The sequence below is a fragment of the Ascaphus truei genome, chromosome 1, assembly GCF_040206685.1.
Source record: "Ascaphus truei isolate aAscTru1 chromosome 1, aAscTru1.hap1, whole genome shotgun sequence".
Classification (NCBI taxonomy): Eukaryota; Metazoa; Chordata; class Amphibia; order Anura; family Ascaphidae; genus Ascaphus; species Ascaphus truei.
In genome coordinates, this window is record NC_134483.1 from 53,254,908 (window position 1) to 53,279,891 (window position 24,984).

Below are 24,984 nucleotides of genomic sequence, written 5' to 3' on the forward strand. Positions count from 1 at the left end.
GATGGGAAGCACAGGCATAATAAAGCTGGGCAGGCCAATGGGAAAAGGAGGCAGGCCTGGAGGACTGCAAGGAGTCCTCCCTGATAGGAGAGAGGTGTTACAGCCCAGCTGAGTGTAATCATTGATTTGCCTTGAACTGTGTGATGCTTGGGGGCGACGCCTCGCTGCAGAAGCAGTGGTTAAAAGTGCTCTGTTAGGCGTGTGCTCTGTAAACTGCATGCACATAACGTCTGGGGCTGGCGTGCGTGTAGGAGGGCGTGGGCGCGCCCGGCGCTGAGCAGAGGAATCGCCGAGGGGAGTGATCCCGCGACGGCGGCAGGGGCGAGGAGCGTGGAGACCGGTAAGGCAGGATTCTTTTGTGTGTCCAGGGACTCCTTGCGGAGAGGGAGTGCTTTGTGTGGGAAGCGAGGAGCACGCCGATTCCTGACACCTCCAATCTAACCCTTCCTTATTTCCCTAGATGGATTAAAGTTTGGATACTTGGCTCGGGAGCCTGAGTTCACATCCTCCCCTTTTGCTATCTCTCTCTCTTAGCACCTCCTTCCATCATGTCATCCTTCCTGGTTATCCTATCATCTCAGTCCTTTCCTTGGTTCATAGTCATTGGTCGGAGGACATGTCCATCATACTTATGTGTGTTTATAGGGGTGTTACACACGTATAAAATAAATGCATACTTTGTACTTGGTTATCCATTGGTTAATCCTTAAATCTCATTTGTCCGGGGTTCCCTCAGGAAAGGATTAAAAAAAGCACTGATCTGACCAGATATTTGGATGAAAGTGGGCATTTTAGTAATTTCATATATTACAATTTACACGGTTGGAATTAGATAATGAACCAGTAAAGCTTAAAGAAGTTGTTTCTGTAATTTTCCGTCATTGGTAAGTGATTTTGATATTTTGTTGCTTGTACCTTAAAGCAGCAGTCCAAGCTGCGTTTTGTTTTTTTGTTTGTTTTTTTTCCCCCTTGAATACAATAATAATAATAATAATAGCATGCTCTTGTTTAGCGCTGCTAGTTTTACGTAGCGCTTTACAGAGACATTTTGCAGGCACAGGTCCCTGCCCCGTGGAGCTTACAATCTATGTTTTTGATGCCTGAGGCACAGGGAGATAAAGTGACTTGCCCAAGGTCACAGGGAGCCGACACCGGGAATTGAACCAGGTGGTTCCCTTACCAGTCAGGGTCTTTACTCACTGAGCCACACCTTCTCCCATATGTGCATCAATACAATCCACACAAGTATAAGTAATTAGGTTAGTTGCCAATTGATCCGTTTTCCTGTGAGTGATCTGCGAAGATTTGGCTCGGGGGTTCACTAAATGGCTGTCAGTGCAGCAGAAGAGGACCAAAGATGCAAAGTGCTGTGGGCAATATCATGTGATCAGAAGGGGATCTGACTTTGCAAATGGTTGCTATAGAAACAAAAATGCTTTGCATTGTGATACATCAAAAATGTCATTCAGAGTTGTTATTTTAAAAAAAACAATGCAACAAGTATTTTCTCGCAGTACAGAACTGATTTTTTTTTTTTTTTAAACACATAGTGAATATTGGTTGGTCTGAAGCTTTAAAAGCTGTATATGTTTCTGTTTCCCTTTCCCAGGGATGGCTGCCCTTGACAGTAAGGCCTCGGGGAAGATGGGCATCAGAGCTGTGGTTTACTATATGACTACAACAATTATCGCCGTGTTTATCGGAATCCTTATCGTCATCATCATCCACCCAGGAAAGGGCAGCAAAGAAAAAATGCACAGGGAAGGGAAAATTGAACCGGTCCAAGCCGCTGACGCCTTTCTTGATTTAATAAGGTACAATATTGCCTAATTTTTGTTTGGTGGGAATTGTTACAGTGCTTTTGGTCTTAAGGGGGAAAATGATCTACACTGTCCATATTTTTTAATTGAACTTTACATTGAATTTCAGCTACATATATTAGCATGAATAAGTGGGAAAGAGCCACACTTGTTTTGCAGAATACATTGTGCATGTTGCAAGTTTTCTCCTGCACATTTCTTCAGCAATCTGCACAGCAGGGCGTCTGATTTAACCTGTCTAGTGTTTTCCCCCTGCAAGCTGAATTTTAAATGGTGGTTTTTGCGCCTAAAAAACTGGGCCCAAAACCAGTTAACCCCACCACTTTGACATCACTTGACTTCAAATAGTCTTATCAGAAAAGCTCAAGTTAAGACGCATTATGTATCTGATAAAGTCTTTGAAGCCTGCATTGAAAAGAGCTCTGTGCTGAATGTTGGAGGAGGAGCAGATTAAATTAAACAGCCAAGGCCTGCATTTGAACATGACTATAGGCTGTGTGTGCCTTTACAAAAAAATATATAGGTATTAAAATTAGTTAGGAAAATAATATAGTTGGTAGTATCCTTTAAAGGACATCACATTAATACAACTTTCAGGATAAGCCAGTGTTTCCCAACTCCAGTCCTCATAGGAACCCTGTCAGGTCTTAAGGATACCCCTGCTCTAGCACAGGTGGGTCAATCAGCGACTCACTCATATTGACTGAGCCACCTGTGCTGGAGCAGGTATATCCTTAAGACCTGACCTGTTGGGGTTCCCTGAGGACTGGAGTTGGGAAACACTGCGATAAGCCATTTTATGAGGAAACTGCATTTTTAATGGACTGATATAAGCGTACAACCTGGTTACAGCGGTCGAGATGGACCATATTAGGGGGTACAGAACCACTGCTTTTATTTAAAAAAAACTTACAACTCTGGTGAAGAATTTTTACAACCCTTTTTGTTCTTCGAACATTAAGCGCAAACTCTACATGTGTAACATAAATAATAAAAAAAAGTTCAAGTGAATGTGCAATAAACAGAATGAATCCACTCACTAATATGTGTTAGGTGGAATTGGATCAGGGTGTACTGATCCTAAATGAAGATAGGAATACAGGAACTCCCTAGGTTTATGAAATAAAGAGAACATATATAGTACAGCAAAGTTTATAATATTTGCATTAAAATGAGCAGTAAACCCATACCAACTCACATGCTCCACAGATTAAAAAAGTGTTGTGACCACTCTGCGCCATTGCAAAATACTAGAAAAAATAGGATAATTACAAAAATCAAATGTGAAAATTAAAAATATAAATAACCATGAACTTAGAAAAAAAAATTGTGAGTCTTCTGCAATCCGTAACTTCCTCAGGGGGGATGAGTGACAATTTCTTGACCTATTGGAGATTCTGTAGTACCTGCAAGTGATGTCACCAGGACCGAACAGCGTTATAACTAATTTGGAGGTTCTAGCTGTAGCTCCCGCTCGTTGACGTGAGTGTCTGTAGGGGAGACAGGTCAATCTGCAACTTGGGACAACAAGGGACACAAGAACCAGGTCTTATATTATTAGTGAGTGTATTCTGCTATAAGCAAGAACATTTTTCCATTTGGCCACATAGTGGTTGATTTCATAACATCCAGGTCCACAAAGATACCTGTTTGTCTAATTTGGACCGGATACATTATACATTCTGGCTAATGATGGCGACAAAATTACTTTAAAAACAAAGGAGAAACATTGGGGACTAGCAGCTTGACTGTAGATTTGCAGATCCACGAACAGGCCCAGCACAAAATAGATTAACCCCTTCACTGTCAAATTTGTCAGCAACACATTTTTAGAAGGCCTCAATTAAAGTCATTGTAATTAGTTCACTTTGGTCCTGAGTGGGACTGCCCTAAAAAAAGGCCCACCTCACAGACATACCCTGACATCACTAGTCACCGTGCCTCGTCTCACAGTATCATCATCATAGTATCATCTATTGTTAGCATTTGACACCGTGGACCACCCTCTTCTCCTTCACATTCTCCATACTCTTGGCATTCGGAACAAAGCTCTATCCTGGATCTCATCCTACCTGTCCCATCGTACTTTCAGTGTCTCTTCTGCTAACACCTCCTCCTCCTCTATTGATCTCTCTGTGGGGGTACCCCAGGGCTCTGTCCTGGGACCTGTTCTCTTTTCTCTGTATACACTCTCTCTAGGTGACCTAATAACATCTTTTGGGTTTAATTATCACCTCTATGCTGACGACACACAAATATACTTTTCAACACCCGACCATACACCTGCTGTACAAACCAAAGTTTCTGAATGTCTCTCTGCTATATCATCCTGGATGGCCCTCCGCCGCCTTAAACTCAACATGGCTAAAACAGAGCTCCTCATACTTCCTCCCAAACCTGGCCCTACTACCTCCTTCCACATCACTGTTGGAACTACGATCATTCACCCAGTAGCCCAAGCACGCTGCCTAGGGGTCACACTCGATTCCTCTCTCACATTCGCCCCTCACATTCAAAACATTTCTAAAACCTGTCGCTTTTTCCTCCGCAATATAACTAAGATACGCCCTTTCCTCTGTTGCTTGACTGCTAAAACTCTGACTTAGGTCCTCATTCTCTCCCGTCTTGATTACTGTAACCTCCTGCTGTCCGGCCTTCCTGCCTCTCACCTGTCTCCCCTACAATCTATCCTAAACGCTGCTGCCAGAATCACTCTACTCTTTCCGAGATCTGTCTCAGCATCTCCCCTCATGAAATCTCTCTCCTGGCTTCCGATCAAATCCCGCATCTCACACTCCATTCTTCTCCTCACTTTTAAAGCTTTACACTCTTCTGCCCCTCCTTACATCTCAGCCCTAGTTTCTCGTTATGCACCATCCAGACTCTTGCGTTCTTCTCAAGGATGTCTTCTTTCTACCCCCTTTGTATCTAAAGCCCTCTCCCGCCTTAAACCTTTTTCACTGACTGCCCCACACCTCTGGAATGCCCTTCCCCTCAGTACCCGACTAGCACCCGCTCTATCCACCTTTAAGACTCAACTTAAGACACACTTGCTTAAAGAAGCATATGAATAGCACTGTGGATATTCTGAACACGATACATAAAGCTTGGCCCCCTGCAGACGCACTTACCAGAACTCCCTCCTACTGTCTCTGTACGTTCTCCCTACCTACCAATTAGACTGTAAGCTCCTCGGAGCAGGGACTCCTCTTCCTTAATGTCTAAAGCACTTATTCCCATGATCTGTTATTTATATTATCTGTTATTTATTTGATTACCACGTGTATTACTGCTGTGAAGCGCTATGTACATTAATGGCGCTATATAAATAAAGACATACAATACAATACAATACAGGGGGGCTCAACTCTAGTCCTAAGTCCCGCCCCTCCCCCCCCCCCCCCAACAGGTCAGGTTTTCAGGATATGCCAGCTTCAGCACAGATGGCTCGATCAGTCCCTGCTTCAGCACAGGTGACTCAGTCAGAGGCTGGGTTGAAGACTGAGTCTCTGATTGAGCTCCTGTACTGAAGCAGGGACTGATTGAGCCACCTGTGCTGAAGCTGGGATATCCTGAAAAGCTGACCTGTTGGGAGGGGCTTAAGGACTGGAATTGAGCGCTCCCGGGGGTTGCAGTATGGGAAATTTAAATCCTTTTACATGGAACATATTTTTCTCTTAAATATGTGTATAGATTTATTAGAGGAAAGCTCATATGTTAATTGGTATTTCTTTTTGCAGGTATATTAAGTGCAATATTTAAAATTGACAGTCCTTATTTTTTTTTCTCTGACAGAAATATGTTCCCTCCAAACATGGTGGAAGCCTGCTTTAAACAGGTACACACGCTATAATAAAGTAATGTAATGTTTCTGCATGAATTTCTGTTGCCTTGTTATGCTGCGGTCCGGGTGAATGAGAGGGCGCTGGCGCTCGAGCTCGGCGCTCATTTTGCTCTGGTGATTTGTGTCTTGTTAGTTGCGCGTGCGGGGGGCGTATCGGGGGGGGGGCGGGGCCATGACGTCACGGAGCTGGTTCGCTCTTATTGTGCAATCCGCTTACGTGACGCATCAGCGAGCAGCAAAATCAAATTTGACTATCTCGGCAAGCAGCAAGCTCACGAGCACGAGCGCGCGCTTCGCTTCACCCTGGCCGCAGCCTTAGCATATGATGCTTTGGGAGCAGTATAGCAAGTGACTGAAATCGATACAAAGTCTCTTCTTTTGTAGTGAGAGAAAAGCTTCTATTTCACATCATTACAGGTATTCTCCTTATAATGGCTAATAGATAACAGCTGTGACGCAGCACTGATACAAACCTTATATATTCGTTTAGTTTCACAGATTTTACTTGTGGCCTTAGAGACACTTCCTTTTCTGGCTCAGTAAACAGGTAGATTTGACTACAGCCTCGTTGCTATAAACAAGGTTTGAACAAAATAGGTCACGTTGTCAACTCTCTTCTCAGAGAACCCAAGCCAGGCCCTGTTTTAGGAATAACCAACTATCTACACAATTACAAATAAGTGCATACATTCAAATCCATTTTATTGTAATTTCACGCTATTGGTAGGTCTTTCCATTTTCCCTTCTGCAACCTTACCCTTTGCTCTGTCGCTGTAATCCACACCCTCATTCTCTCCCATCTTAATTACTGTTACCTTCTGCTAACTGAATTTCTCATGTCAGAGCTCTTCATCTTATAATACATTTTTTTTAAAGTGACTACAAATATCACATACTCTTGAAGATCTGTCTCTGCCCGATTCCTCCTCAAATCCTTTAACTGGCTTCTCATTTATTCCATAGCACCTACAGAATTCCCCTCCTCTTCTTAAAGGTTCTTCAATCCTGTGCCCCTAAGTATACCTTAGCTCGCATCTCTCACTATATATCTACTTGTCTCCTGCACCCTTCTCAAGGGTGTCCTCTCTGTCACACACCTTTCTAGTGCTCTGTTCTTGTCAACAGCAGATGTGTGAATAGAGATATCACAAAGAAAAGAAGAAAAATATAAAAGCGCAGTCAAACGGGTGATGGTAAAAAAACACCTTTATAATAAATTGTAACAGGATATGATAACAAACAATAAACAACAATTGTCAGAAAAATGTCAAAAAATAAATATAAAAATCAATAGGATCTATTGCACTAATGAGAGGCGATCGTAGCAAGCTGCTGCTGGATGAAAGTCAGAGGGATAACAACAGGGAAAAATCCTGGTTTAAGATCATAGTCCTGTGACCAGAGGAATGGCCCTAGATGGATGCACAGATCGTGGGGGGATTATGGTGTTGAGGAGTGCCGTTAGTGAGCCAATGCTCGGTATGCTCACCCAACCTCCGCTGGTTGCTAGGAACGGCCAGTTGGTTCTCCCAGAACAACTCCTCCGGTCTCAATGTTAGAGACTGACTGTGCACAGCCCGCCGGGTTTCCGGGTGTGACGTCACTTCCGGACGTGACGCGATGACCCTTCCCGGCTGTATAGGAGCTATGCGATCCTCCTCCGCAGTAATGGTAGCAGACAAACAAGCCAATGACAATATGCCGCCCTCACGGAAGCACGTAGCAGTGCTAGATGGAACAAATCACTACACCAAATGAGAGCACAGACCCTTGGCTCCTCCTCCTACGCGTTTCACCAATAGTTGGCTTCGTCAGGGATACCATAGAGCTAGTTCAATTAACCTATATACCATTAATAATTGCAAGATTAATTAAACCATCAGCAATCTTATACATATAAATTAGTAGATCAAGGGGGTAAATGAACTAATACTCAAAGTATAAGGAATGGTTCATGTCACAAACCAAAACTGTATATCACTTTAAAATGAAAAACAAGTCATTAACACAATACATTTTAAAATTAACAAAATGACACACTTGGATCATTAAAAACACTAATCAAAATGCTAAAAATACTTTTTCAATTTGGGGAAAGAAAGGGGAATGTGATCTGTTTAGTAAAATCCACAGATCATCTATTGGAATGCTAAAAGGTCAAGATCCTCATTGAGACCTACTGGACTAAGTGTTTGTAATTTAAAAATCCAGTAGGTCTCCTGTTTTCTAAGTCTTAAAAGTCTGTCACCTCTCATATTTTTGCAAGGTTCATTAACTATTTTTATAAGCTAGATTAGTATTTTAAGAGATTATCTTTTGGCGCACCCGCTTTTTTCTTTGCTTTTGTTCTTCGATAGAGATATCACACCAGGTCCCTAGTACACTGAGTGCATTTAATAGGGACCTGGTGTGATATCTCTATTCACACATCTGCTGTTGATACGTTTATGATTATCCCTTTTCCACCTTTGTACATTTTAAGATAAGTAGTCGTGGATTTGGCTGAGCGGTAAGTCAATATATATAGTGCTCTGTTCTACCTGAAATCTCTCTTATACAGTTCCACTCATTCCCTTTGGAATTCTCTTCTCTCTATCTTTCAAACTCTCTTTCTCCCCATCTTAAAGACACACCGTTATAGTGATATATTTCAATAGCGCTGTGACATGACCCCAAATTCACATATTCACTTACCCTCTTGACCTTGCCCTATAAAATGTGTCCTCTCATTTACTCCTGAGTCTGTATATCTCCCAACCCACCAGTTACATTGTGAGCCATGTGGGGCATATCCACCCAATATGGATATTTATGTATTGTGTACTTATTTGTTTCCTTCTCTGTATTAAGTCTTGTATAATTTATCTATAAGTCACAATGTACTTGGTTGGTGCTATATACATTTAAAATAAAAGGTAATCCATAACAGTTATGTATAAAGTATGGTTAGATGGGGCTGCATCAGGAGAGTAATAGCAAATATTCAAGTCCGGGAACATTTGTGTACAGTTATAACAGTTATAACAATTTATATAAACGATCAAAAACCATACTATGTGGGTGAAACAAAGACTTACATTTTAGAAAGGCAGATTTGACCAAGTTGAGGACTAATCTACAAGGAATAAATTAGGGTGATGTTTTTGCAGAGAAAAATGTGGAAGATAAATGGGCAGGCTATAAAACATTGTCAGTGTATACCCTTCGGTAATAAATATAAAAGAAACAAGTCTAAAACAATGTGGCTAAATAAACAGCTAGGGGAGGAAATGAAAAGGAAGGGTCAGATATTTAGATTATTGAAGTCAGAAGGGACGGAGGTATCGTATCAGAATTATAATTAATGTAACAAAAATTGCAAAAGGGCAATGAAGGAAACCATTTCCTTGCCTAGGCTTCAGAACTGAAAGGAACCTTTCCTCTGCCAAAAGAGCTGAAGGCCTTGTGACTGGATATACACATCTGCACCGTCTGCAGCAGACTCCCCCGGGAAGCTTTCACGCACTGACACTTGTTATCTCGGATTTTTGATGAATTTACAGGCCCGGAAAACGAAGGAAAAGAAACATAACGCAAGCCAGATTTCAAATTCCTTTGTCTTATTTATTAAGCATAGGGTTATGACTTTTATACAGGAAAACAGAGGGGTTTGATTAGAGGCGTAACATAGGTGTAACCTCGGTGTGGCTTGGGCATAGCTTTGATTAGAGGCGTGATTTAGGGGCAGGACATATTAGTGGCATGATTTTGGGATGTGTTTCTCCCAATACAGGCACTGTCTGAATACATAGCTTATTCATTGTCTGTTATCAAAAGAGACCTTGAATCTCTAGCAACTAAGTTATACGATTTTGCCTCTTTCATAGAACCAGTCTATTGTATATTGACTAAAACAGCAGGAAACTGACAATACAAAAAGTATCTTAGCAATATCCTGAGCAGGGAGAAAGGAAATGTAATTTGGCAGAAACTGAGTGCATTAGAAATTATATTTCAGCAAAAGGCTGACTACAGAATCTTAACTGGTTATGAACAGACAAAATGGATGCTTAACACAAGTGCAGATTCTGGCCTGACCTACTGGTCCTAACAGGCAAACAGATTAGAAAAAATCAAAAATTAAAAAAAAATATTTGCACCTGAATTGAAAACTGGTTGAAGTTGACAGAGAGTTGTTGTAAATGGAACATTTTTCAGATGTGGCTAAAGTTGTTAGTGCTTTACCAACCCTTGCTTTTCAACTTGTTTATTAATGACCTTGAGGTTGGCATACAGTAGAGGCAACGTTTATTCTAACATTTGCTGTAAACTAGCCGGGTTACATTCTGGGTATGTGCTGGGTATGTTCTGGGTATGTTCTGGGCTAGTTTGAGGCACGTTTAAGGCATTTCTGCATTGACTAACGACCCATAGGATTAACACAGCAGGGATCCCTGGCAGTCCAATTCAGTTTGAATGGGACTGCCAGGGACCCCCGCTGTTAATCTGATAGGCCATTAATCAATGCAGAAATGTTGGGGCTAGTTTAAGGAAAGTTAAAGGCATGTATTCAGAATGTACCTGGGTCTTTTGGGGAATTGCCACTGGTTTTTGTTAGAATAAGAGTTGCCTCTACTGTACTGTAGATAGCAAAGTCTGCATCTTTGCTGATGACACTATATTGTGTAAGGTAGTAAAATCAGATAAGGATGTAAATTATCTTCTGATAGACTGGAAACGTGGGCAGGTAAATGGCAGATGAGGTTTAACACAGATAAATGTAAGGTTATGCATTTGGGAAGCAAGAATAAACAGGCGACTTACAAATTAAATGGGGATAAATTGGGGGAATCCTTGATGGAGAAGGATTTAGGAGTGCTTGTAGATAGCAGGCTTAGCAATAGTGTCCAATGTCATGCAGTAGCTGCAAAGGCATTAAACGGGCAATGAATGGAAGGGAAGAAAACATAATTATGCCCCACAATAAACCATTAGTAAGACCACACCTTGAATATAGAGTACACTTTTGGGCACCACTCCTTAGACAAGACATTATGGAACTAGAGAGAGTGCAGAGAAGAGACACCAAATTAATAAAGAGGATGGACAATGACAATCTAACTTATGAGGAGAGGCTAGCTAAATTAGATTTATTTGCATTAGAATAGAGACAACTAAGAGAGGATATGATAACTATATAAAAAATATATTCCGGGACAATACAGGGAACTTTTAAAATTACTATTCATTCCAAGGGCAGTACAAAGGACACGGGGTCATACCTTAAGGTTGGAGGAAATTAAATTTCACCAGCAACAAAGGAAATGGTTCTTTACAGTAAGGACAGTTAAAATGTGGAATTCATTACCCATGGAGACTGTGATGGCAGATACAATAGATATCTTCCTCTGGATCAATATACTGTAAGTACAACCTCATCTACAGTACTATGCAACTATGTAACTATGTAATAGTCTCGATCACAGTGATATCAATGTTATTTTGTCCTGTACCCTCATAGCAAAATTACTTCCTGTACTGCTAATCACTATCTCTACCTATATCTACTGTATATCATACCTGCATTTTAATTTGCTCTTAGTTTTAGTAATTAGGACAAGTTTAATTTAAAAATACCTTTGATTTGAATCTTGTGCTTGCTTTCTCTTTACCTTTGATTTCTTGCATCCCACAGTAATCTTGGGTTTAACAGACAAAGTAGTATACTCAACCAGCAGGCCATGGTATTCATAATTTTTCTAGTAACACTTAATTAACCAAATGTTAATTACCTAGCCCTATTACTAAGACACATGGGCATGTGTTGCCATCAAAATCTGGACTGTTAGTTCCTCTTAATGACTGAACCATCAGGAAGCATATTCTCAGTTTGAGAATACTGCAGCTTGGGGCCTTGAACTAACGATAGAGCTATAGTGCCTAATGCACCCTAAATAAGCTCACTTTGCGCAGTCATAGGGATCCTATTACACTTCTAGGGATTTTTATAAATGGGCAATTTTATATATATATTCCCAGTCCATTACTGAACATAACCCTTAGCTGTTTGCCTAATGATGGTATCATAATTATGTCTCAATTTGAAGAATGGTAATAACTACTAGAATAACAATTTAATAGGAGATTCCACAAAAAGTTTAATTGCAAATAAAATGAAAAATATTATAAAAAAATCTTAAAAAGCTAAATTTTAGGTGTGGACTGCACAATTAATGTAATCTTCTTCTAAATTGTGTGCTTTGTTTCCTTTTTATGTATCTATATATAGTTCAAGACAAACTATGAAAAGAAGCAATTTAAAGTGTATATACCGGAAAACGAATCATTGGTGTCAGCAGTGATAAATAATGTATCCGAAGCCATACAATCACTAACCCAGATGAGGGAGGAGATGATACCTATTCCCGGAGCAGTGAACGGCGTTAACGCTTTGGGATTGGTGGTCTTCTCCATGTGCTTCGGTCTGGTGATTGGAAACATGAAAGAAGAAGGAAAGGCTTTGAAAGATTTCTTTGATTGCCTCAATGAAGCAATCATGAGATTGGTTGCTGTGATCATGTGGTAGGTATCAATACTCGTTCATGTTCCCGCACAGAAAGTATGTTATGTGTATGTGCCAGGATCACAATTAGCAGGTCATATAAAGATCGCAGGTCATTCCCAACAGTGAGTCAAATGCACTAGTGTCACAAACATTTTTTTTAAAGTTGTAATCACTCAATCGCATAAATAGTAATACAATTTGCAATATTATTAATCAATAATAAATAAAATAGAGTGTGAAACAATACAACACAGTACATGTTTACTTTACATGTTGAGCAAATACTGGAGCATATTTTCTCTCGCAAGACTAGTGGAAAAACGGCACCATATCAAAGACTAGGAATCCCATTAAAAGCAAAGGGATTTTATCTTTGATAAATCTGATGTAATTGTTTTGCTCAGGCTTTGCCCCAGTTTTGTAGCCAAGAGACATTAGAAAATAACCCCTGTTGTCTTAAATAAAATAAATAATGTCTTGGTGGCCATACATATATCTGTGCTATACTGTAAATACAAAGCGACACACAGTCTGTGGTATTTTAAAGAGCGCTACTTACTATGGAACCTCCCGATGTGAAATTATCCTGCTTCAGTGTAGAGAAATGCTAAATGAAAAGAACTTCACACTTTAACGTGGCTAATACTTATTTTTTCTTAAAAACAGGACTTTTTCTTAAAGTTGTTAACACCAATTACCTATGAAATTACATCACTTTTATTTAACCTGTTCGCTACCAGCAGGGCTTCTCTGATGCCTGTAAGATGCATATCCTGAGGGTCACTTGATGCAGAACTGCAGATTTACAGGTGCGCCGACGAGTATTCTAAAACTTGCCTTAAACTTGCCTTGGAAAATCTGGGGCTATCACCAACAAGAGCCAGGTACATGCTGGGTACATGCTGCAACATTTCAGTGACATTTCTGCAGAGACTAATAGCCCATCGGATTAACACAGCAGGGGTCCCTGGCAGTCCCATTAAGTTTGAATGGGACTGCCAGGGACCCCCGCTGTTAATCTGATGGGCCATTAGTCTGTCTGCAGAAATGTCACTGAAATGTTGCAGCATGTACCCAGCATGTACCTGGGTCTTTTGGTGATTGCCCCAGATTTGTTTTAGAATACTCGTCAGCACTACAGTACTACAAATTTGAAAGACATTAATCTAATCTTGGTCTGAGACTTAACTCATATTCAGTGGCAGATTAAGGCCCTCTGGGGCTCCTAGGCATCAAGACTTTCCTTGAAGCGCCCCTCCTCCTGCAACGTTACGGCGTCATTTTATGTTGGGTCGCCATGACAACGCAATGCTGCAGGAGGGGGGCAGCTCCGGAGCAGGTAAGAGACACCCCTCTCTCTCTCTCTTACACCCCAACACTCACATGGACCTTACCTTTGGTGAAGTCCGGGGAATCTGCAGGGAGACTATGGCAGACAGTGACCGCCAGGCTGAGGCATGGGGAGCTCGGGAGCTGCAACACAGGCAACCGCAAACTACGGGGGGGCCCTTAACCTTGGGGGTCCCTAGGCATAAGCCTAGTGTGCATGCCTATTGTGCCTAGTGGGTAATCCGGCACTGCTCCTATTAGTATGTATGTCACGGTGAGATTATGGCAGGCTGTATAAGTCACACATAAATATATAATAAAAGATGATATATATTTATCACTGGGTCTGAACTGGGACGAGTCTTAGATATAATAAAGTATATTTATTCCTTTGGATAGGTGAACACACGAATAATACAGTAACAGACAAGAAGTACACTTACTTTGGGGTTGGGGAATGAGAAGTATATAGCATAGCAATTCTCTCGTAATCAGGTAGCCATCAGATGATAAATTGAAGACACAAGGATACAGGGTGAACATCAGTTTATAAACCTTTTGTGCCTTATCCTTAACATTGAGTACCGTGGATTGGTTTGCAATTAACTCTAGCCAGTGGTTAACGTGGGAACACTTTCTGACCCATACCCCCGGCTAGTTGGGATATGCGCAGTAGAGCTCTGGGGTCCCATTTCTATAACCCCTCCTCTATATCAGGAATGCCAGCTAGTCTACCAAATGGAGTACCTGGCAGGAAATCCTTTGTTGTGAGGTGTGAAATGGAACACTTGAAGACTGCTCTGGTTTGAGGAGTCTCCACCCTCATGCAAACAGTGGAGGTGACAAAATCCTTTGAAACATACTCAGGTCCTAGACATGGGGTCGCCTTTCTGGCCATATGCTACTCTGGTATGCAAAGGAATTTCCTCTGAGTTTTACCCATATCTTGGAATACAGTATGTTGGATAAAACATGAACATATTAAAATATCCGGTTCCTTTGGGTCCAGCAGGTCCAAACTTCCCAGTTCTCAATGCCGGAACTGGGACACCCTATGGTCCAATTTGCGACCTGCTACGACCTGGGAAACCGGAGATACACAAATACACTTAAAACCGTTTTACATTTTAATACACAAATCTCCGCTGTAAATTAAATCACGGCTTTTCACTAAATCCCCATTGAAAACAACGGGCTTCGCCGGCATAGACTTTCAATGGCAAACCGCCGCCGTTGGCGGCTATGGGAATCCCCGCCATAGACTTTCAACGGGGCGATGCCGCCGTTGAAGTCAATGGGAGTTTTCCGCTGTAGCCGGTCAATGGGGTTTGGCCGCCATTGGAGTCTATGGGAAAAATCCCGAACTTTCAAGGGGGTCTATACTCCGTCGGGTTGGTCCCAGAGGGTCAAGGATGGTTCTGCAGCGATGCCGGAGCAGTGGCTACAGATACCCCAAATCCTGACTCTCTGGACCCTCCAGAACCGGAGCTATGGAATACCAAATTTCTGCATTTGACACAGCCGTTTTCCTGAGCTGTTTCTGCCGCCGCCATTGGAACCTATGGCGCGGCCCGCTCTTCTTGGTTCGACCCTTATCGGGGGTCCAGGATACGGGGACCCGGTTGTGGTCAAGTGGGGGAAGGTCTAGGAACTAGGGACAGAAAGAATTTTATTCCTAGGGGCCCTAGAACTGTTTATTCCCACGCCACTTGTCGTTGAACTTGACTTGTAAGTGATCAAAGCTCTTCTATTGAAATTGTATCCGCTTTGCGGTTAAGCGGTTTGGACGGCAGCCAACTCGTTCCTGGAAAGCTCTCTCGAGGGTTTCTCCATTGAAGTCAATGAGCCCATTGACTTTCAATGGGAAACCGCCGCTCTCCCTCTCGGACGCCATCTGCTGGTCTTCTCAGGAACAGGACTCCATAGTGGCGGCCTATGGGAACCTGCAAAATGGTGCCTGCAAAGGCGGGAAAATTACACAAAGGGCTATAATCACTATACAACTATTAACCCTTGTGCTCCCGGATGGATCCCAGCGTGTGTGTGCTGCAGACCAGATGTTACAATAAAACAGGGGAATACACATGTACATGTCATTACAGGGGTTAAATCACCGTGCTGGGTCTTAGCCCAGTTAACCCTTTGACTCCCGGGTGAGGTCAGGGGATGGCCAAATGGGGTGTAACCCCTTTAATCCCGGGCCACCCCCTTTCTCCCTCTACAATGTAGTCTTGCTTTTTCCTAATACAAAGAACATGACAACAAATGTAAGAATGTTAAAGTATATGAGTTATTGCACCAGGTAAAGTAGATGAGTAACTAGGACTGGACCATATTTTAATACTAATGTGAATAGCGTTATATTGTAGGTATGAAGACAATTCTTCCCATAATATTTTTCTTTTCGCATGATAAACGCATCAACATTTTGATGTGCAATGACGTGACTTGACGTGAATGGGCGTTTTGACAAACGTACTTGACTGGGATTTTTCATGCGTTGGTGCAAAGTCAGCACTAACGCACTGTAGAGAATAACCCCCTAAATTAGCTAATTATTCTGCCCCCATTCTGTACAGCCAATCACAATGTGATGGCACATTTCAAGCCAACATAATAGACCATAACACTATTGGTAACTACACCAATGCATCAGTAGGAGAGAGTATAATAGGACAATATGAACTGATGAGATGAAATATGCCAACATACTGATTAGCAAAGAATAGGAGACTATTACACCAGCAAATAAAATGAGTGCGTAAAATCAATCCCATGTTTTGTTTTCAGATTTTCCCAGTGGATAGCCAGTAATTGCTTTATGAACTTTCTAGGTATGCTCCCATTGGTATCCTCTTCTTGATTGCTGGAAAGATCGCTGAGATGGAAGATATGGGTGTTGTTGGTGGGCAGCTTGGCATGTACACTATTACGGTTATTATTGGGTTGCTCATTCACGCTATTTTTGTTCTACCACTGCTTTACTTTTTGGTAACACGTAAAAACCCCTGGGTTTTCATTGCGGGACTGATACAAGCCTTGATTACAGCACTGGGAACCTCTTCAAGGTAAGAGTACTTTACTGGATTCCTTATATTACATATATTTGTACTAATCCTATCTATAACAAAGGCTTTTTTTTAACGCATCTCCTATTTGTTAAATCAGACACAAGCAACACTATTAACCTAAAGTAATAGAAACGTGCAGCATTCAGGAAGTAACTTTCTATTCAGTTCATCCTAGTATTCATGTGAGTAACGTGCCTCTTTGTTAAGAGTTGAAGCACACAGACTTGTGAGATCTGTTAACACCATCATCCTATGCAAAATGTTTTGCTTAATTAAGTAATTAAACCCATCTGCTACCAGAGGGGCCATGAATAAAGATAAGTTATTAATATAGTATACCAACTTTGAATACAGTACATCATGCTAGAGAGCGTCTCGGTCTGCTCCTACCCAGCCCAATTCTGCCACACAAGTACTGCAGGTATTCAAGTGCACTTAAAAAGCTGAAATGGGAAGCAACTTTAAAGCATATTGAGTAAAGGCCCAAAGGTCAGAGTGAGATAAAACCGGGTCTATGTAATCAACTCAATGTCTGTGCAAAACCAGGGCATTTACATCCTGCACCTATGTATCAGAGCATTTTGCCCTCATTTTGCCTTGTCTGCCCTAGCTTGCACCTTAGGGAGTTTCGGTAGGAGGAGTTGGGGAGGAGTTATATGGTGCCCAGATTATAATGACATGTTACATTCTGTGTCTCTATGCAACACTTTTTTCCCCTTTATTAGCCAAAAGAAACCATAGTCTAAAAGACTAAAATGCTGCAACAGATTTCAGACAAAGAAAAACAGCGCAAAATCTCATAGTTTAGTATGTTAAAAATATATTGTTATTTCCAATCAGCAGGTAAGTTTTGCACGTACATCAAGGTAATAAAAATAATAATACCCTATTTCCTCGATTCTAAGACGCACCTTTTTTCCGATTTTCACATGTTTGAAACCGAGGTGCGTCTTAGAATCGATGTATTAAAAAATAGTACTAACCCCCTCTTTTCACTTACCATGTTTCAGGAGAGGTCCCATGTCAGCGGAGGATGAAGCGGGCAGCGGTGGCATGAGAGGTCCCACGTCTGCAGATGGTTGAAGATGGAAAGTGGGTGGGAGTGCGGCGGCGGCGGCACGTCAGGTCCCAAGTCTGCAGGTGAATGAAGATAAGAATACGGCGGGCGTGCGGTGGCGGCAGAAGCAGGAGATCATAATAGCAGGAGAGCTGAGCAGGAGCAGAGCGGCATAGGGGGAACGGCTTGGGAGGTGCACACTGTAACACCGGAAGTTGACCGGTGTCTGACTTCTGGTTACAGAGTGCACCTCTCAAGCCGTTCCCCTGTGCCGCTCTGCTCAGCTCTCCTGCTATTATGATCTCCTGCCTCCCCGCCCGCTGTCTTCTTATCTTCATTCACCTGCAGACCTAAGACATGTCCTGCCGCCGCACTCCCGCCCGCTGTCCATCTTGAACCATCTGCAGACGTGGGACGTCTCCTGCTGCCGCCGCCCGCTTCTTCCTCTGCTGACATGGGACATCTCCTGAAACATGGTTAGTGAAAAAGTAATTTCCCTCGATTGTAAGTGCCAAATCGATGGTGCGTCTTACATTCGATGGCGTCTTGCGATCGAGGAAATACAGTAATAATAATAATGTTAGGGACATGTTACCACACACTGCATCTCCCACACATTGGACATCCGATCACGTGTTTCTCAGCCAAGTAGAACATCCAGGATCCCTTATCCACAGGTGAAGTGAGCTGACGCTGATGAAACACGTTGGAATTGAGGCATTATTTGTGCACATCATTGCATGTTTCACTTTATTCGACACATTGGGACTTTACTGCAAGCTGCACTTCAGGTGTAGTTCCTTCCAGGACTCTTTTACTACACGAGTCGCAATACAAGCAATACAAATGATGGGAGTCCTCTGACGTCATTGGTACTCACTGGAACTCTGCCACGTGTAGTCAGCGTTTCCTGATAGTGCGGAGGGACCACACAACGATACACACGGCGCGGAAAGCCTGACAGACCAGGACCGAGGAGACTGCCTACAGGAGTTGGTGTCCCCGTGGATAAGGGATCCTGGATGTTTTACTTGGCTGAGAAACGCCTGATCGGATGGCCAATGTGGGAGATGCAGTGTGTGGTAACATGTCCCTAACATGTCTTGCTCTTTTACTATTACCTTGATGTACGTGCAATACTTACCTGCTGATTGGAAATAACAATATATTTTTAACATACTAAACTATGAGATTTTGCGCTGTCTTTCTTTTTTCTTTGTCTATTAGTGTTACAGTTTGCTGAGCCAATCTATGCAAGCAGCAGCTTCTCATTCAGAATGATACAGGTTTTATCCATTTGTGTTGTTTTTCTATCATACACTTGTGATCTATTTAATTTAAATCACTCAATTACTTTACACAGATTATATATAAGTATCCACATTCACTTTTTATTCACAATATCACTTATTGATTAATCACTTTATTGATTGTATATTTATTAATACTTCACTATTTGGTGCGCAGTGTATTTTTTCACTTTTTCTCACTAACAGATGTCAGAAACTGTTTAATCTCTTTACATTTTAGAATCTTTTATTAAGACTCTTAATCAAGAAGCAATCCGTTTTCCCTTATCCTCAACCCCAGTGATAACTGTCATTTCTACTGATGTACTTTGCAAATTAGTCGTTCTGAAGTAGGAGCTCAAATGGGACACAGACTAAGGCTGCACTTATAGTACAGGCGATGGCGCACAACACCATCACAATTACTTGAAGTTCATCGCAGGTGCCCATAGTGGGCGCGACCGTGACGGCGCTGAGCAGCAACATGGCAACCGAAATTGCTGAAGCCAAGGATGTTTGTGTTGGCCTGTGACGGCAGCGTGACATCAGCGCCACGTGAGCGGTTGAGCAAATGAGGGCGAACAGCTCACGGCCACGCCTCCGCCATGCCCCCTGTCACCCTCCCAAGGTCTCCTGCATCAAATACAACTTTCACTTATAGCGACGGCGATGTGTGATGTCAGCGGTTACGAGCACGTCACCGTCGCCGTTACTATAAGCGCAGCCTTAAAGAGCAATTCAGACCCTTATAACAATTTATTTTTTACCAGACATAGCATTTAAATTAATGCCAGTATCTTAACTTTTTGTTTATGGTGAAAGGCGTGTATTTTTCTCCTACATCATATACACTGTTAGTGGCTCATTCTGTATACCCTAAAGCAGCCAATTTGGACGTTTTTTTTCCTAAATCCTCCATTTACGGGATTTCATACAAAAATGTTCCGAACAGCCGCTTCAGAGTATATAGAAATAGCCCCTTTGTTCTGTATAAAAGTATATTACTAATAATTGTCACATTAATATTGTTTGTTTTAGTTCTGCCACTTTACCAGTTACATTTAAATGTTTGGAAGAGAATAATAAAGTGGACAAGCGCATTACGAGATTTGTCCTACCAGTGGGTGCAACAATTAACATGGACGGCACAGCTCTGTATGAAGCCCTCGCTGCTATTTTCATTGCCCAAGTCAACAACTACGACCTGAATTTTGGACAGATTATTACAATCAGGTAACAGAAATCATTTTATTCATGTACCTTTTCTATGGTATATTTAAATGTGTTTAAACAAAGTAATGTGGTTGTTTTTCTGTATTAAGTACTGCAATGAAAACAGCCAAGACGAAACCATGCAAAAATCATCACCCTGTCTCCACTAATTCATTTCCGGTATTGTCCAATATCCACATTGTAGAAGTATCTGTTTTAATTGTAATTGTAGCGTAGAAACGCACGATTAGCTGTGTGTTTATTTTCTACTTTACTTGGCCTAAAGTTAACACTATATTTTCCTATACCTGAATAATAAATGGAAATGTATATTGTATCTTCTGATGTATCTCATGTTGCCCCAGATAGTACTGTACCACTGATCTTTATTTGATGTTCCCCTTAAAGAGGAAAACCTGAGACAACCCCTTGAAATTCAAATGGCAATTACTGCTTACATTAAGCAGTCTGCCTTTATAACAATGTACTGAATATGGGAAATCAGACTTAACTTGCACGTCATCACAGCTCAAACACAAGTTACTAAATATGGATTATAAAGCTGGATGAACTAGTAGCATACTGTACACATCATACCCATCCAAAAAATGTTTCAACATATACAGTATGTGTTACATGGAGCGTAGGGCCTTATTCTGTGTCAAAGCAGCTGTCTGGGCCGTTTTGGGCCAAAAATATCCAGTGTCGGTGACCTTTGCGAGAACTTCCTCTATCTCACATGCCCATCTCCCCCTTCCTATCATTCTCTCTCTCCCCCCCACCTCCCTCTCTTTCTTTCCCCGCCTCACCCCCTCTCTCTCTCCCACACCACCACCCCCTCTCTCTCTCCCACCCGTTTTTCTCTCCCACATCCCCACACCCCTCTCCCATACGCATACCACCTCTTTCTTCCACCTGCTCTCTCTCTCCCACACCCACACCCACTCCTACTCTCTCTCACACACTACCTCTATCTCTCCCACACCTCCACCCGCACCCCTCTCCCTCCCCCACCCCCTCTCTCTCCCACACCTCTACCCCCTCTCTCTCTCTCCCACCCCCGTTTTTCTCTCCCACATCCCCACACCCCTCTCCCATACCCACACCATCTCTTTCTTCCACCTGCTCGCTCTCTCCCACATCCACCCCTACTCTCTCTCACACACTACCTCTATCTCTCCCACACCTCCACCCGCACCCCTCTCTCTCCCACACCCACTCTCCCACCCCCTCTTTCTCTCTCCCACAGCCCCACACCTCTTTCTCCCAAAACCCTCTCTCCCATACCCACGCCTCTTTATCTTACACCCCACTCTCTCCCAAACCTCATACATACTCTCTCTTCCACAGCCCACATCCCCTGTCTCTCACAACCTTCTCTCCTTATCCCTCACCCCTCTCTCTCCAACACCTTTTCTCCCACACCTCTTCCCTCTCTCCCACACACCCCTCTCTCCCACACCCCCATCCCCTCTTTCCCCCACATAACCCTCTCTCGCCCCCCCCACTCCCTCTCTCTCCCCCAAACTCCCACACACTCTCTCTCTCCCACATGCCTTCTCTCTCACAACCCCACCCTCTCTCCCATATGCCTCTCTCAATCTCTCTCTCTCTCCCCCACCCAACTCTCTCCCCCATCCAACTCTCTCCCCATCCCTTCTCATCCTCTCCCACTCCTCCCTCTCTCCCACACCCCCACCTCTCCCGCCCACACTCAATACCCCCCTTCCACAAAACACACTAAGCCCCCTCCCCAAATACACATAATAATCCCCCTCCCTAATACACATAACCCCCCTCCTCAATACACATAAAAAATTTCCCCAATACATATAAAAAAACCCTTCCCCCAATACACATAATAACCCCTTTCCCCCAGTACACATAATAGCCCCTCAATACACATAATAGCCCCTCAATACACATAATAAAACCCCCAAATATGCATAACAGCCCCCATAAACAATCTTGCCATACACTTAATAACGCCCCCAATAACCCACACAGATACATCCTTACCTTGGTGGGGGGACCTCCAGTGCCACGGGAAAATGCGGAAGTTGAGATCGACTTCAGCGCGGGCCCAACTTCCACCGCACTTGTGGGGCCAACATGGCAGGCAACAAGGGAGAGCAGCCCTCTGCATGGGGGGGTGGGGAGAGCTAGGGCAACCAGAGGCCTGGCAGCCGGACGTGGATATTGGGCCTGACCTCTGGCCGGGCCTAACTCCCAGCACCAGTCGCCGGGCATGGGACATTTGTCCTGGATCTCCCGACCTGTCGGCGACCCTGTATGTATTTCTCAGATATAATAAGATATACTAACATACTTTAGGATACAATAATAGACTTGTCACACATAGCAAACTTGAGATTATTTTAGAAGTTTTAAATGATGCTTCACATTTGATTTATATTTTAACAAGCTGCTTTATCATTTGTATACATAGTATCACAGCTACCGCTGCCAGTATTGGAGCTGCAGGAATCCCACAGGCTGGTTTGGTCACCATGGTTATTGTGCTCACATCGGTTGGATTACCCACTGAAGATATCACGTTGATCATTGCAGTTGACTGGTTTTTGTGAGTATTTTATCACATTAAGTACACACCTCTGAGTCTGAGGTGTGAATACAAAAGGTAACGCCGGATTTCGGTGCAGCAAGAGCCCTATTTACTTACGGAAAATATGAGGCTGAATTTCTACCAGGGAATCAACCTAATTAATACTAAAGATGTACATAACTTGTGAGATACCGCTCACCAATATGATATTAATCCTGATGTTGTAGGTAATAAATGCAGCCGGTGCAAAGGGATTGTGATAACAGACGTAAACACATGTTGTCTCCATATGTGTTTACGTCTAATACTAAAGATGGACAGGTTGGCACGTCCAAAATCCAAACTTTACTAATCGATATTTATTCTGATGTCCTAGTGGAACGCCGGAATTTGAGCGAAATAGGTGCTAAAACTCTAATTAGTTTTGAAGGGGGAAGGGGGGGTTATCTTGTTTTTTTTTGTAAATTGCACAAACTTTTGGGTTAACAAATGGAGAACTCACAAACCAATTTAAAAAATGTGAAATTCCCCCCCCCCCAAAAAATTTCTTCATTTTTTATCCAATTAAGTAGAAATAGTTGTGTTAGTTCAGTTACGATAGTGCAGAGTAAATGAGTACTTCAGTATTAGATGATTTTATTTGGGTTAACAATTGATATTATAAGACAAGTTTTCGAGAGTTCTCTCTCTTCCTCAGGTCAATAATACTGATTTGCAAAGATTCCATTGAGATTAACACAGATGTAAAAAAAAAAAAAAAAAGAAAAACAAGATATCCATGTAAGGCAGATGATGCAGAGAAGGAATGTAGACAGAGCAATAAATGGAGGAAAGGGACAGTGAGACACAGGACCATACATCCATCAGCAATGTGCAGGGGGGTGGGGATGCAGGGGGGGAGAAGGGGTTAATTGTAAAAAACGCAGCGAGGCAGGGAGAAACAGTACAAACAATTATGGTAGTGGGATATAAACCCCATATCAGCATTAAGTCCTCTTGTTTTAGTGTCAAAGAGTATTATAATTTTGAGTTCAAATATTTTCTGTTCTTGAGTACTTTTAAACATTCCATTGAGGATTTTTATTTTTAAGTCATTTATAAATATGTTATCACCTAATACTGAAGTACTTCACTTTTTACAAATTCAAAACCAAAGCAATAGAGTTCCGGGAAAACCAAGGCACAAAAATGGTTTCGTCGTTATTATAATCGATACTATTAGAAGTCTTGAAGCAATCTCAGTTTTATAACGTGGTTTACTCGGTTTTTGTTTCTAAACATGAATGCAAAAATGAGTAAATGCTACACAGAGCATTATAATTAACTATGTATTGATCACCTGCATAGATTACAGACAGTAAAACGTTGCATGGGTATAATAACAAGTAATACAAATTTCAACCAAACAGCCTGTAGTTTGTAGAATTGAATAGTGATTTCAGTAACTGTTTTAAATTGTACGATCTGAGAAGTAATGTAGATTTGCAGGGTAGGGGGGACACTGGAATAAACAAAGAATGGTTATAGGAATCTGAAAAGGAGACTAAAACAGTTAACTGTTTGAAAATCTGAAAATGTTTTTGAAAAGTACTCAGGAAGAAGAGCTTTGCATTGACGTATAACACAACCAGGCACCAAAGGTTGTCAGAGATAGAGAACGTGATGAATGGACATTGGTGAATTATACATGCAGATCTATATAAAATGATAACTAACATACCCTTATGGCTGAAATCCCACCAGAAACATATAATGTTAGTATCTTGCCCTCTGAGCATGACCAGATCTTTTTGTTATGTTAAAAAAGATCATTGTTTTCCTAGTCTCTAGCCTCTAAAGTGGTGCTGCTCTATTGTAAATGACCCCTTATGATGCACCTGAAGATGATTAAGTGAATATGTTGATACTTTGTTATTCTTCTAGGGACCGTCTTCGTACCACAACCAACGTGCTTGGAGACTCTCTGGGAGCTGGGATAGTGGAGCACCTGTCTAGACATGAGCTGCAGAAATGCGATGCTGAGATGGGTAATTCAGTCATTGAGGAGAATGAAATGAAGAAACCATACCAGCTGATCTCCCAGGAAAATGAAACTGAGAAACCCATAGACAGTGAAACCAAGATGTAGGAAAGGATACTGTACCACAATAGGCATGTTTTTAACTGCTCAAAGATTGGAAACACATTTGAATTAATTCCATTTCCCTTTTGCTTTCAACCAACTGGTGTGATAGCATGAACACTGATAACTA

The 24,984-nt window shown here is 42.1% G+C and overlaps 1 protein-coding gene across 1 annotated transcript in view; it reads left to right on the forward strand.

Moving 5' to 3' along the window:
* Positions 1-24,984, forward strand: part of SLC1A3 (solute carrier family 1 member 3) — a 116,607-nt gene that overhangs the window by 89,428 nt on the left and 2,195 nt on the right. The window contains exons 4-10 of the mRNA XM_075588306.1: positions 1,610-1,814; positions 5,616-5,658; positions 11,933-12,225; positions 16,372-16,605; positions 19,993-20,187; positions 22,616-22,750; positions 24,656-24,984. The exon at positions 24,656-24,984 is cut by the window's right edge and continues 2,195 nt beyond it. Of these exons, the coding sequence (XP_075444421.1) occupies positions 1,610-1,814; positions 5,616-5,658; positions 11,933-12,225; positions 16,372-16,605; positions 19,993-20,187; positions 22,616-22,750; positions 24,656-24,860 (1,310 nt within the window). The 3' untranslated portion in view covers positions 24,861-24,984. The remainder of the gene's footprint in view (positions 1-1,609; positions 1,815-5,615; positions 5,659-11,932; positions 12,226-16,371; positions 16,606-19,992; positions 20,188-22,615; positions 22,751-24,655) is intronic.